This window comes from Homalodisca vitripennis, chromosome 6, assembly GCF_021130785.1.
Source record: "Homalodisca vitripennis isolate AUS2020 chromosome 6, UT_GWSS_2.1, whole genome shotgun sequence".
Taxonomy (NCBI): domain Eukaryota; kingdom Metazoa; phylum Arthropoda; class Insecta; order Hemiptera; family Cicadellidae; genus Homalodisca; species Homalodisca vitripennis.
Window position 1 is genome coordinate 111,737,793 of NC_060212.1, and position 14,142 is coordinate 111,751,934.

The 14,142-nt window shown below is 30.6% G+C and overlaps 1 protein-coding gene across 1 annotated transcript in view; it reads left to right on the forward strand.

The window, feature by feature from the left end:
- The window catches only part of LOC124365519 (ryanodine receptor-like), a 310,046-nt gene that overhangs the window by 144,853 nt on the left and 151,051 nt on the right, over window positions 1–14,142 (forward strand). Inside the window, 2 exon segments of the mRNA XM_046821504.1 lie at window positions 10,080–10,184; window positions 12,538–12,636. Coding sequence (XP_046677460.1) covers window positions 10,080–10,184; window positions 12,538–12,636 — 204 coding nt within the window.

A 14,142-nucleotide genomic window follows, 5' to 3' on the forward strand; every position in this document is an offset into this window, starting at 1 on the left:
TATTCAACTTAACAATAGAATGAGTTAGATAAATTCTTGCTCCATTCAAAAATAAACAGGACTGAACATGTGCCAAGTTTAAGTCCAAGAATTCTGTAGTGCTCTATTGAGAGTTAGCAATAAGAACATTTTTCAGTCTAATTTATATTTGTTAGTAGGCAGATTCTGTATATCAGTTGGAAGTCTGTTGTACAATTTAATAGCAGTGTCTTCATAGTTTTTTTAGAGTGTTTGAATATTTATTAAACTTAATAAAACATATTGTTTTCCTGTTTGGTAGAATACTTATGGAGATTCTCACACAATGTGAAGTGTTCTATATTATTGTTACATACAATAAACAATGTATACCTGGTAGAACACAGAATAAAACACGAACAATATATCGATACGTAATATAGCGTCACACAATTTTAATCATTGCTACGAACGTAATATTACGTTAAAAACCTTGAAGGGGCTTTAAAGCGACTGACATGATACATAGATAATGACGGGAGATTTAAATAAAAAGATCATAAGAAAACCAAATACCAAACGTTGGAGACCATGATCTCGGACATATTATATAGGTATCATACTCCCTTCCCTGAACAGGTTGGCATTATTAACATACGGAGGCGCACTAACTTTGTTCTATTGTTCTATGTTCTATGCGGAGGCGCACTAAAATCTATGTTCACTATCGCTATATCACTTTTTCCCCCAATTAACATACGTACGTATACTAAAAAAATATACAAATGCATGTACGTACCATACCTACGCCTATACTATATACATATCATACGTACACACGCACACATTTCTTATCATTTTATTGTGTAATTTTATTCCCTTGACAAGATAGTCAAGTACAAACTAAAACAACCATTACTTTTGTATAAAGATAGCTAAGCTATATAATTACTAATTATAGCTTAAATAATAATTATATACGAATTATTTATTAAGCTATATAATAATAACAATACAATACTTGTAGACAAAACATAACAACATTTTTAAATATATATCAGTCAAGGTGATTTTCTGTAATTTATTTGCTTAGGCAATACAATACTTCATACTGGACATTGAAGAAAAACTCACAAGTAAAACATATTAAATATTATTAATAATTAGTATGTATGATAATTATTTTTAATAAAGTTCCTCTATGCTCTTATCTTCTCCCACTACACAATTTTACAGACACCACCAAGTGCTTTATTGAAGCTGATTAGAACAGCTGAGTGGTGACAGTTCGGAAAGCTGACATTCGACTTGAAAAAGACAACCGATTGGTTGAAGTAAACAAAACAAAACCAACATTACAGTCTAAGTACTACACGATCCGGATCCGGTGAATTTATATGGTTATGATTACATTTTTTAATTACCATTTTAAATTTCTTTACGAGTGTTGTGTCCTTTATTTTAATTTAAAATGTAGTTTTTTTTACCCAATTAGTGGTTAAAACTATATAAAACAGTTCTTAAAACATTTTTGTTCATAATTTACATAAAAATGTTTAGATTTTTTTCGTAATCTTTTTTTTCCAGTACTTTTCCTACAACTAACCTTACCCGTTAACTTTAATTGTTTTCAGTGTTTGTTTACTATTAGTAGTTTTTCAAGTGAGAAGGTAATGGACAACTTAAAATTTGCCCCTTCAAACAACTCAAACTGTTTGGATTTTGATACCATAACTAATGATCACAATTATTGTTCTAATAAGCAAACAATGAACATCATTTCAGGAAAAACTATTTCTAATGACGATGTCAATAATCAAAACGAGTGGCAAATCGAAACAACTAGAAACAAAAGACATTTGTCAACAGCCAACGTTTCAGATGTTAAGAAACCTTGTAGACCTACAGAGTACGTTGCAAAAACTGCTAGACCTATTGAATTGCACAACAGATTTGAAATGCTGAGTAACGCCAACCTAGGCTCTGAAGAAGAAACGATGAATGACGACAAATGTAGGACGAAGGTGAGGCCTCCACCTATATTTGTCCCCAACATTGTCAACATAAGTAAAATTATGGTAAACATTGAACAAGTAATTAAAAAAGAGTCATATTCATTTAAATGCATAGCTAGAGATAAAGTAAAAATTAACACTGATACTATTGAAGCCTACCGCGCATTAGTCAAACATTTAACTAACATGAAAGTAAACTTCCATACATACCAAATAAAGGGTGACAGAGCTTATAGAGTAGTGCTTAAGAATATGCACTTCTCTACGGAACCCCAGGAAATTAAAACAGCTATAGAAGCTTATAACCACAAAGTTAGGAATGTGTCGAACCTTAGAAGTAGCAAATCTAAAGATCCACTGTCAATTTTTTTTGTAGACTTAGAGCCAGCATCAAACAACAAAGACATTTTTAAAATTGAATTCCTACTAAATGCCAAAATTGTACTTGAGCCCCCTTACAAACGTAATGATGTGGTGCAGTGCAAAAAGTGTCAAAGATATGGGCACACAAAGGCTTACTGCTGGTACCAAAACCGCTGTGTAAAATGCGGCTCAGATCATGATACTAGCAGCTGTAATAAATCTGTAAATGTTCCTCCCAAATGTGTATTATGTGGTGGTGAGCACCCAGCCAACTATAAAGGTTGCTCTATTTACAAAGATATTAAGAAAAAGGCTTTTCCACCTCTAAGACCAGCGTTAAAAAAAGACACTCCTCCTCCAGTGCAAGATCGAGAAGTAGATAGACCTATATCTGTTCGTACTCAAAATTCAACAGGTAATCAGTCTCAACCAGTATCACCAACCTTATCTTATGCTAGAGTGGCATCAGGTCAATCAAATGTAGAAGCAAATCACAATCTGAATCAAATAATTGATGGATTTTTAAATAAGTTCGAAATGATGATGTCTCAACAAGCCCAGCAAATAGGTACATTGATTAACCTATTGACAACTGTCATATCAAAACTAAAATGAATAGATTTTATAGGATTGGACTCTGGAATGCCAATGGCTTGGCCCGACATGGCCAAGATATTCAACTTTTTATTTCAATACACAAAATAGATATTATGTTAATTTCTGAGACCCACTTTACAAACTTAAATTTTTTCAAAATCCCAAATTTTACTTTTTATTCTACAAACCACCCTGACAATACGGCGCATGGAGGTAGCGCTGTGCTAATCAGAAAACAAATAAAACATTATGAATTACCTAGATTTCAAGAAGATCATATTCAAGCTACAAGCATAGTGGTTGAGGACTGGATGGGACCACTTACATTTTCTGGTGTTTACTGTCCCCCGAGGCACAATATTACCAAACTTCAATTCAACGAATTTTTCGAAACTTTAGGGCCTCGTTTTGTAGCAGGTGGTGACTTTAATGCCAAACATGTCATGTGGGGTTCAAGGTTGATTAACCCTAGAGGTAGAAATTTGTTAAATTGCATGAATGACAATCACTTGAGTTACGTATCTACAGGGGAACCAACCTATTGGCCTTCAGATCCCAACAAAATTCCAGATCTTCTTGATTTCTTTGTTACGGGAGGTATTTCTCCTAACTATATGGAGGCTGTTTCATCTCTTGATTTGTCGTCCGATCACTCTCCGGTCATCCTATCAATAAGTTCATCATTTGTATTGAAAGAAAAGGCACCGTCCTTATCGAATAAAGGCACAAACTGGGTGAAGTTTCGTGAAACGTTAAATGACAGTTTAAGTCTTAATATATCACTTAAAACAAGAGAGGAAATAGACAACGCTGTGGAAATTTTTAATTATACTGTTCAGAAATCTGCTTGGAGTGCAACGCCTGAACTTAATAATACAACGTGTGGCAATATCAATTACCCAATATATATTAAGCAGCACATTGCTCAAAAACGTCGCTTACGAAGAATATGGCAAAATTCTAGAAATGTAAGAGATAAAACAATGTTTAACAGAGCATCAAGACAGTTAAAGATTTTGCTTAAAAACTTAAAAAACATATGGTTTCAAGAATTCACTTCAAATCTCTCCCCAACTGAAGCAACAGACTATTCTTTATGGAAAGTAACAAAAAGCACAAAGAAACCGCAAGTGCCCATTCCTCCAATATCTAAACCAGATGGTTCTTGGGCGAAAAGTAACAGAGAGAAAACTGATTTGTTTGCTGCATATTTTAGTAATGTTTTCAAACCATACCCTGTAGATAACAACTTTGATAATAGACATGTTGTAAGGGAGTTTCTTGATTCACCTAACCAACTCTCACTACCTATTGGCTCCTTTAAACCATCTGAAATATATGATGAGATTAAAAATCTTAATCCCAAAAAGGCCCCTGGTTATGAGTTAATAACAGGTAAGATACTACAAGAGCTTCCTAGGAAAGCCATACTCTTTCTTACCTTCGTATTTAATGCTATTTTGAGGCTTGAATACTTCCCATCACAATGGAAGGTGGCTCAAGTTATTGTTGTTCCTAAGCCAGGAAAACCTCAAAACGAAGTAATGTCGTACAGGCCAATCAGTCTACTACCTATACCTTCTAAATTATTCGAAAAGTTATTTTTAAAACGACTTCAGGTTTTTATAACTGAATGCAATTTAATTCCCAATCATCAGTTTGGTTTCAGAGTGCATCACTCCACTATCGAACAAGTCCATAGAGTAGCTAATATAATAAGGCAAGATTTGGAATCAAGAAAATTTTGTTCTGCAGCATTTCTCGATGTGAGTCAAGCCTTTGACAAAGTGTGGCATGAAGGGCTTCTATTTAAAATAAAAAGTCATTTACCTCACACTGTTTACAACATTATAAAATCTTATTTAGAACGAAGGTATTTTCAAATCAAGTTTGATGATTGTCTTTCAGATCTGAAAGAAATAAACTCTGGTGTACCTCAGGGAAGTGTACTAGGACCAGTGCTGTACTTAATTTTCACTGCAGACATTCCAACTAATCAAAATTCTTTGACAGCAACATTCGCCGATGACACTGCCGTACTGGCATCCCACTCCAACCATGTTGTAGCGTCACAAATTCTACAAACTAACTTAAATTCTATCACAGTTTGGCTTAAAACTTGGAGAATTAAAGTGAATGAAACTAAATCTGTTCACGTCACATTTACGTTGAAACATGACACCTGTCCACCAGTGTTTTTAAACAACATTCAAATTCCTCAAAGAAATGAAGCTAAGTATCTGGGTGTACATCTCGATAGGAAGCTGACTTGGAAACCACACATATGGAACAAAAGGCTCCAATTAAATTCAAAATTCTCAAAACTAAATTGGCTTTTTGGGAACAAATCCCATTTATCAATAGAAAGCAAACTGTTGTTGTACAAGACTGTTCTAAAGCCCATCTGGACGTACGGAATTCAACTGTGGGGAGTTGCTTCTACATCAAATATTGAAATTATACAGCGTTTCCAATCTAAAGTTCTCCGAAAGATATTACAGGCCCCATGGTATGTTCGTAATGAAGTCATTCACAGAGACACGAATATCCCTTTTGTTACTGAAGAAATTCCAAAGTTCTGCATCAAGTATCAAAACAAATTAAACTCTCATCCTAACTACTTGGCTATTAATCTGCTGGACAACAGTGACCATCAATTTCGGCTAAAAAGACATGATTTCTTAAACTTAGCTGATCGATTTTAAAGATGAACAATCTCTTAAATGTTTATGTTAATTAAGGTTAATGAACTTTGATTAACCATGTCCTTAAGATTTATCATCAAATTTACTTATTGTTTGTTGTATATAAACAGATTGTAAATAAATTAAAGTAAAAAAAAAAAAATGATTACATTTTTCAGACAGTGCCTTTTTAACTGTGAACTTGATATCTGTTCTGTATAACAACGATGGAAACTGACGATTTACATTTGGACAATAAACAAAATTATTTTATTCCTCTAACTACCAGCATTGCTCCAAAACTGATTAGGCTTGGTGAGGAAATTAATGCATATTATGTTGGTCTTTGTGTTAAAACTATGAATAAGCTTTTAAAATTATTTATAGAAGGAAGACTGCCATAATATCATCTTAACAATATTATAAGTGATTTCTACCAAAATTACTACAGCATCTTTTTGGTTTTGTATGAATTATATTTGTTGAGTTTGTAACATTCATTATACAGTAATTAACAATCAAAATCAAAATTTGTATTTACATTACTATTTAGGATTTAAGTGCAGAATAAATTATGATTTGTTTTTAACATCTTGGCTTCCAATTCAATATAATAAACCTAAGTTCCTTATAGAATAAAATAAGATTCGTCATAACTAAAGTAAATGTTGAATGTTGGAGATTTGATTAATTTTGCTTTTCTTGATACATAACAATAATTTATTGCTGACTTCTTAAAAAATTAGTTTTAAATGTAAATTATCAAAAATAGAATCACCAAGTAATTTTTTTACTTTATAAATTATTTGCTTTCAATACTTAAGGGTAGAGTACGATAAGCGGACCCGGTTTTTTTATTTCGAAATTATCAAACAATATTTAATTATTATACACATTGATACAATCAACCAATAGTATTTAATTTGAACAATATCTAAATCATCTGTACCAACTGTATACACATTTTCATATTCTGAACGCAATTTATCCTATAATTAAGGTCTTTTCAATTAGAAAAGATAGTTAACATTAGAAAACTAATCAAAATAACACTTAAGGATGATGTACTGTGATTTTTTTGGTTTCAAGTTGTTTGTTTTGTTGTTACGTTTTCTTTATTATTTAATGACAATTTTCCTGTCACCTGTCTGTTTGTTGATTGATTAATGGTTATGGTTATGTTTATTGTTTATGGCATTGTCATTATTAAACTATTCTATTAATTTTAAATATGTGACTTAAATTTAGTATTTTAGATACATTGATATCGATTGATAGTTCTGTTATTCGATATATATAAAGTATGAATGATTTAACTAAGTGATATAAAATCTGGGTCCGCTTATCATATTCTGCCCATAATTTATATTTAGGTCTAAGTACATTTTTTATTTAAAAGTTGCATAGCCTAACTGATATGTAACACACCTATCTAGAGGCGTAGATTGAACATTTAGACCAGAGATTTTTAGAAATATCAAGTAATACAAATGTAACAAAAACATTTAAATACTACTTTACAATGATTGTCATAAGCATCCAAAATCTGCACAGGTTTATTGCTAAAATTAATGTTGACACTCTACATACTTTTAAACACGTATTTACCTGAGAGTACCTATTTTGTTTTTTTACATGTGGGGGTGAAAATCCTCTTATGGTCTGTAATGAAACAACCTTAAGTTTTACTCCTTATAGAACAATGTTAAACTTCAAATACTTTTTAGTAAATTAGAAATGCTTTCTTTAAGGACAAAAAACTCTTAGGTTATCATTACCCAAAGAGTCGTAGGAGATAACTCATTTTAAACTTTTCATTAAAATTTTATGAATTTTACACATCCAACTGCTTTATAGCTTTTATTTTTTGTATACTTTTTACTTATTTAAGCAATGGTGTTCAAACATTTAACGTATTTGAGTGTTTTCTGAATTAGCAATAAAAAAGCGTCTAGATATGTGTATTAATCATATCTTTGAAATGTGACCACCATATATATGGTGGTGAATATGGCCACAAGTACAACCGTCTCTAAATATCATAACACCTCTATGTATATTATGCTTGTCCCAATATTGTACCATTAATACCAGTGTAGGGTACACTATCACAAATATACATGTGTCGTATATCATGCTTACTGTTCCCATGACAACTGACCTCTATAACGCCCTGGGTCTGATGCTGGAATGGTTATTGTTTAATTTAGTTGACGGTAACAATGATAGCTTGTAACATTGAACAGCCACAAACAAGTTGAATGGCTCTAGCATGTCGTTTTCAGAAAGTTATCGGCGCTTATGTTTTATTATGATTCGTCTCAATCAACAATATGATGAAATACAATTTTTTACAACTGAAACAAATACACAAGATAATTATATAATGTATGAAATTAATTCTACTAGTACATTTCTAGAAACAGTATTTGTCCTTGGAAGAAATATAATAAATTTTTGTACCAAATAAATATGTGTCTCATCAATTGGGTTTGTTTTAGTGTGTCAGTTCATTCTTAATTATATAGATGATTCAATTTTGGCAGCTTTCAAATTATACTTTAATTCAACTAAAGTTTATACTAACTAAAAAAGAATACAATAAAAAACTTAATTATTTTATGTAAAGGAAATATAAACATAAAGACTCGGTTTTTGAAGTAGCTTTTTAGAAAATGTGTTCAATAACACATATGCACCATGCACATTCTATAACAATTTCAACTCTGCTTGTTGTTACTCTGACATGTAAAATTTTGGTGATTTATACCCAAATATCCAATGGTTCCGCCTTTTGAACATACAGGATAGTTTTAGTTACAGTAAAATAAGCTGTGCTCAAATTTAATTAGGTTGTTTCATTACTTTTATATGATGATTTTTATTTTTTATAAAATGATAAATTATGATACAATTTGAAACTAATGTGCTATTTTGTTAATCAATAAAAAAAATGTCAAAAACAGTAATTTTTATACTGACCTTGTCTGACAATTTCTTTACTTTACTAAACAGGTGATTCCAACACTGTGTGCAGTGAAATGTCAGTCAGATTTACCAACTAATCAAATAGTAGAAAAATTCCCTTCACAGAACCATTTAAAACACGTGTATTTATGAATTATTTGATGAAAACCTCAAGGAAAGTTTAATGTTTATGGTAATTTTGAAATCAGTAAAAAATCGACTTTATTTTGCTTAAGTAGAAACTGGATCGTTGTATTTAAAAAAGACTTAAACTCTACGTCTCCAGCACGTCTCGTGCTTATTGGTCTTGAAAAATTGTTCATTATAATATTTAAAAGTAGAAGAAATTTCATGCAGATTTCAAGTAAAAAACTGTTCAATATATATGTACTCATAAGAGATCTGTGACAATTTGAAAATGTTCACCAAAAACAGTTGTTTGAGCACAGCGAGTGAACAAAGCAACCAATAATCAACTTGACAACATTAATTTATTGCTGTTGTTATTACACACAACTTTTTATATTTAATCTTTGCTGTATTTCTTATAGTTTCCTAGATTCCTTTAGTGTCCATACATTTTGTAACATACTGTATAACAAAAACCACTTCAATTAGGCATGGCATGACACACTTTATTTTATGACATGAAATATAACCCAGTGTAGCACAAGTTGACTACTTGGTTGACTTTAATATCTGGTACACACTCAGAAACTTCTGTTGTATGCATGTACTGTTACATAGGTATGTGACAGCAGCCAACACAATATGCAACAGCAGACGTGGGATGTGACACCACAATTTACAACAATGCTTCTCAACTTGTCACATTGCCATATGACTTGTTATACTGCACAACTCACACGCCTCTATAAGCCAAAAGACTTGTTTAAGTCATATAAAAATACGGCTGAAATTGGTATGTGTGTCTAAAAGCAATGCATTAAAGTTCCCGGTGATTCCTGAAAGAGCATAGCACGATCTTCATTCAATTAGTTAACTTGAATGGAGTCAACAAACTGGTTAATGTATTTTGATTGTTTTAGTTACAAATTAGATAACTCATCCAAAGCTATAAATTGAGGCATGGGAAAAGTGAACATTCAGACTGTCCTATGTGAAGTGAGAGGTCAGGTAATAATATTTGAACGGTAACAATCAAAGTTACATGGCACAACTCTAGTGTCAGACCTCAGAACTAACCAAATTTATCTCTTTGGACCTCGGCACACTTTGTCCATATGAATGATTTATCTCTTCTGTAACTAATACAGTCAATGGTTATGATGTATACCATATCAGGTCTCTATACTCGTATATTCTTCAGGCTAGGTTTAAGGATAAAGCTGATATATTCCGGATTCACAAGTAAACCAAAAAGCTGCAAGATGGTGACCTGGAACAATGTATAGCCATTAAAAGATAAAATGCAAGCTATGAAACTTAAACATCGGGATTTGCTCTGATGTTAACTAGTTATGTTGTGTTTCAGGAAGACATGGTCTGTCTGTCTTGCACAGCTACGGGGGAGAGGGTCTGTCTGGCTGCAGAGGGTTTCGGCAACAGGCACTGCTTTCTGGAAAATATAGCAGACAAGGTATTTATTTGAAATTAAATGTAGATATATGGAACAAGCTCTTTACGTTAAGTTTGGAAGTTTTCTTTAAATAATTGTTATATTAAAACTTTACACAATACTGGTATAACTTTATAATGGTTAATAATGTTTGTATCCTAATCAAAAGCTTTCTTTATATCTCCTCATTTGGACTTCTAGTAAAAATATTCAAACATGTTTTTGGCTCAAGACATGTTTGTCAAATCCATGTATTTTTTGTGGTTTTTATTGGGTACTGAAAATATTATGATGTATTGAAAGTTTATCACATTTGAATTAAGGAGATCCTAATTTGGAAGTGTTCTTGAAGTGCTTTTAAAATATTGTAATATTTTACAGGAATGCCTGTCACTTAATTTTCATCAATATTTATCTCATAACCTTAAAACCTAGTCTCATAAGTTATAACGTTGTTTTTCTTCATAGCACTTTAGATTCTAGAGGACATTTACCACCTTAGAGCGGTGATTTATTATTCTACAAGTAAGTACCTTTGCTTGATAGAAAGCTATTTGGAAAGTTTGTACTTGTGTGTCATTCTGTACTATATTCATTGTGATTTCAAAACTATCACATTTTTATTTCTAAGGTCCTATATTAACTTAAACATAACCTAATAAATAATCAAATCAAATCTTTATTTCCCTCATAGAGAATACTCATTAGCTTATGGATAAGATTTTAATAATAATCTTGTTCAAAATATTTAAAATAAATCATAAGTTTTAAAAGAAAACCTAATATTTGAACGCAAAACTGAATAATGTAAATTTATAAAAAAGTTAACATCAGAAAAAACTTATTACAGAGTAATAGATTTTGTTTATTAGTATCAATCTGTTTGATGTTCTTTATGCTTTTTATGTTTATCTCAATGTTCTTTATTAATTACTTTACAAATAATGAAATAAGCTGAATGTTCAAATTTTGAAGTAGTATGTAAGGGTTGAATTTCTTGAAAACCTACTTCTTGACATAAAATTTACAAATATCTACAATATACTGACAAGACAGAGTTGAAATATTTGTGGATCTAAATAGTGGTTACAATGTTCATCAACTGGTTTATTATATAAGAAAATGTAACGCTCTTTTCTGTAAATGAAATATTCTATTAAAACCACTCAATGTTGAGCCACCCCAGATGATTAAACCACAAGTCATTATACTGTGGAAAGTGGCATTATATACACTTCTTATTGTGCAAAAATCCACAGAGTTTGACATTTAGATATATTTGCATTATCCTTAAATTGATAGTAATAATAATAAATTTATTAATCGTTTATTTGTTGTAAAATACATGCTACAAACTAAATAGCATTATCTTTAAATAATATTTAATAAGTATAATACAAAAATATTATGTATATAATAATATAGGACATTAATTGTCTAGTTGAGAATAACACTGATTATATCATCAGTTTATCTTGAAACTACCATTAAAAGTCTATTTTGTTAATAAAAAAACTCATCAATATTATAGAAAGAGTTTCAAACAGCCATTCGTAAAGTTTATTTTTATACATTTCAAGAGGGTACTTTTTGATCAGATGTTTCAATTTGTTAAGCACTTTTAAGCCAATTACAACATGACTGACTATTCAAAGATTTGCTCAGTCGACAAGTAAATTAAAATGTCTGTTTCTTGTGTTGTAATTATGTGTTTGTGTATGGTTTATTAAGTCCTCATTACTTAAAATGTAAAAGATAAATAAAAAAATATAAATTAACTATTGTAAGAATTCCTTGGTTAATGAAAACAGGTTTACAATGATTGGAGATATTCAGCTTTACCAACAATTCTAACAGCTTTCTTTTGAAGCACCAGTGTTTCCTGAACAAAAGGACAGTATTTCCCTGCACTATTTCCTGCACTATTTCCCAGACAGTATTAATCCATATCTCACAATTGACTGAATCTAGCCAAAATATGCAGTCCGAACATAATTTTCACTTATGCAGCAAGATAGACGTCTCAATAAAAAAATAATTCTATATAATTTAGTAGACAGAAAATCAATGTAAGGTTTCCATGCAAGATTATTAACAATATGAATTCCTAAAATTTTGATTACACTACTTGATTCAAGATTCAAACTATTTTCATGAATTGATTTTAAAGTAAAGAAAATGTTTTGAGTTTTAGTTTCATTCATTAAAAATCCTTTATCTTTAAACCATTTGATGCTTTTTTTTATTGTGGTGTCAGTTAATTTCTTTAGTTCATTCAGGTTATTACTACTATTGAAAAAAGTTGTGTCGTCTTGTACTATCATATATTTAGTTATAACATATTTAATGTTCACCTTGTTTAATTTTATTACAGAACATCCCACCGGACTTGTCCACGTGCGTGTTCGTCATCGAGCAGGCTTTGTCAGTGAGAGCTCTCCAAGAGTTGGTCACCGCCGCTGGATCGGAGGAGGTACTCGTCACTGTATCTAAACACATATGTACCTAAGTGTCATTTTCAAATTGTTTCTTGAAGTTTTTTTTAATACGAGTGAGTTTAATACTTTTGTGAAGTCTGCCTCACCAATAAAACCTAATTTTTGTACATTGCGTTTAATTAATTTTTGTAATTAAAATTAAACTTTTAATGTATAAATTTATTTATAAGTTGTAATAAAGTCCTCTAATGCATAAGCTTGAAATAGCCACAAGCTTGTGAGTCCACAAAGCTTACTTAGAAGCGTTGTGAAAAATAATTTCAGTATTAATAATATTTTAACTCTCAGTGATATAAGTAAAATCAAAAGTAATTGAATAAATATGCAACATAATTTTAATAAAATTTGTATTCTAATTATTCAGGTTGTGTATTAATTGCTTAGATTTTATTTGTATTGCATTATTTATTAAAACATATGCTATTTCAACCTCACTTCGGCCAAAATCACAAAAATTGTCGTAATTAACAGCCTATTATAAAAATTTTAAAAGTAGCCTATTGTAAACTTTAGATTAGTGGAATGTTAACATAGCAACATAAATTATCAAACTAAACACAGTTAAAAATTAGCATGAATTTTTGTATTGTGATACGAATTACCCATAAAATTGGTGTATAATTAAGTATGTAAATATGATTCAATAATAGGTCCTATTAAATAATTTTTATATCTCCTTATTAGGTTCTTAATAATTGAGATCACTAGTTAAATTCTTTTTGGTGCAATTCTCATAATTTGAAATAAGTCAATTTTACAGTCATTAATTAACTTCTAATGATTACTGAAATTTGAAATGGTTTGCTGTGTATGGCATGGTGTGAAATTTTGAATTTTGGAATCACTATGATATTTAAATTCTACTATGATAATCCTCTGGTCTGCTCTAAAAACTTATCTTCTATTTATATTAATTTCTCTCTTTATTTAAATCGACTGTCAGAGGATATTTGGTTGGTTTTTACCAAGCATTTAAAAATGTAATTTTGTTGGTTTTATAAGCTCCCGAGATTTATATAATGTACATAGATAGGTTTTATTGTAAACTCATGGTTTAAGATATAAATTTGAATTTCACAAATTTAAAGTAAGTATTGAATTTGAAGAGGTAACTATAAAGCTTTATAGGTAATGCAACAAATATATATTGCTACATCTAAGAAGAAAATATGTTTGTTTGTACACATATTCTTAGCACAATTATTGATACTTACAAAATATATTGGTAAGTTTCTGAATGAGTGTTATTTCTAATTCGTTTACAAATTGAATTGATATAGAAGTGCCAAAAAACATAAATATATTTTTCGAGTTTGAAACCCATTTTCAGAAACCTGTAATATTTTATCCTGCATGTAATATCATCTTATTTATGTAAAAAGTTGCTTCTGTCCCTTAATAGAAACTAAATCCATTAGAAGTACAATCATACCTTGAGTATTAGACCAGCCCCATTTGAGCTTCATTTTTCATAAGAGTTT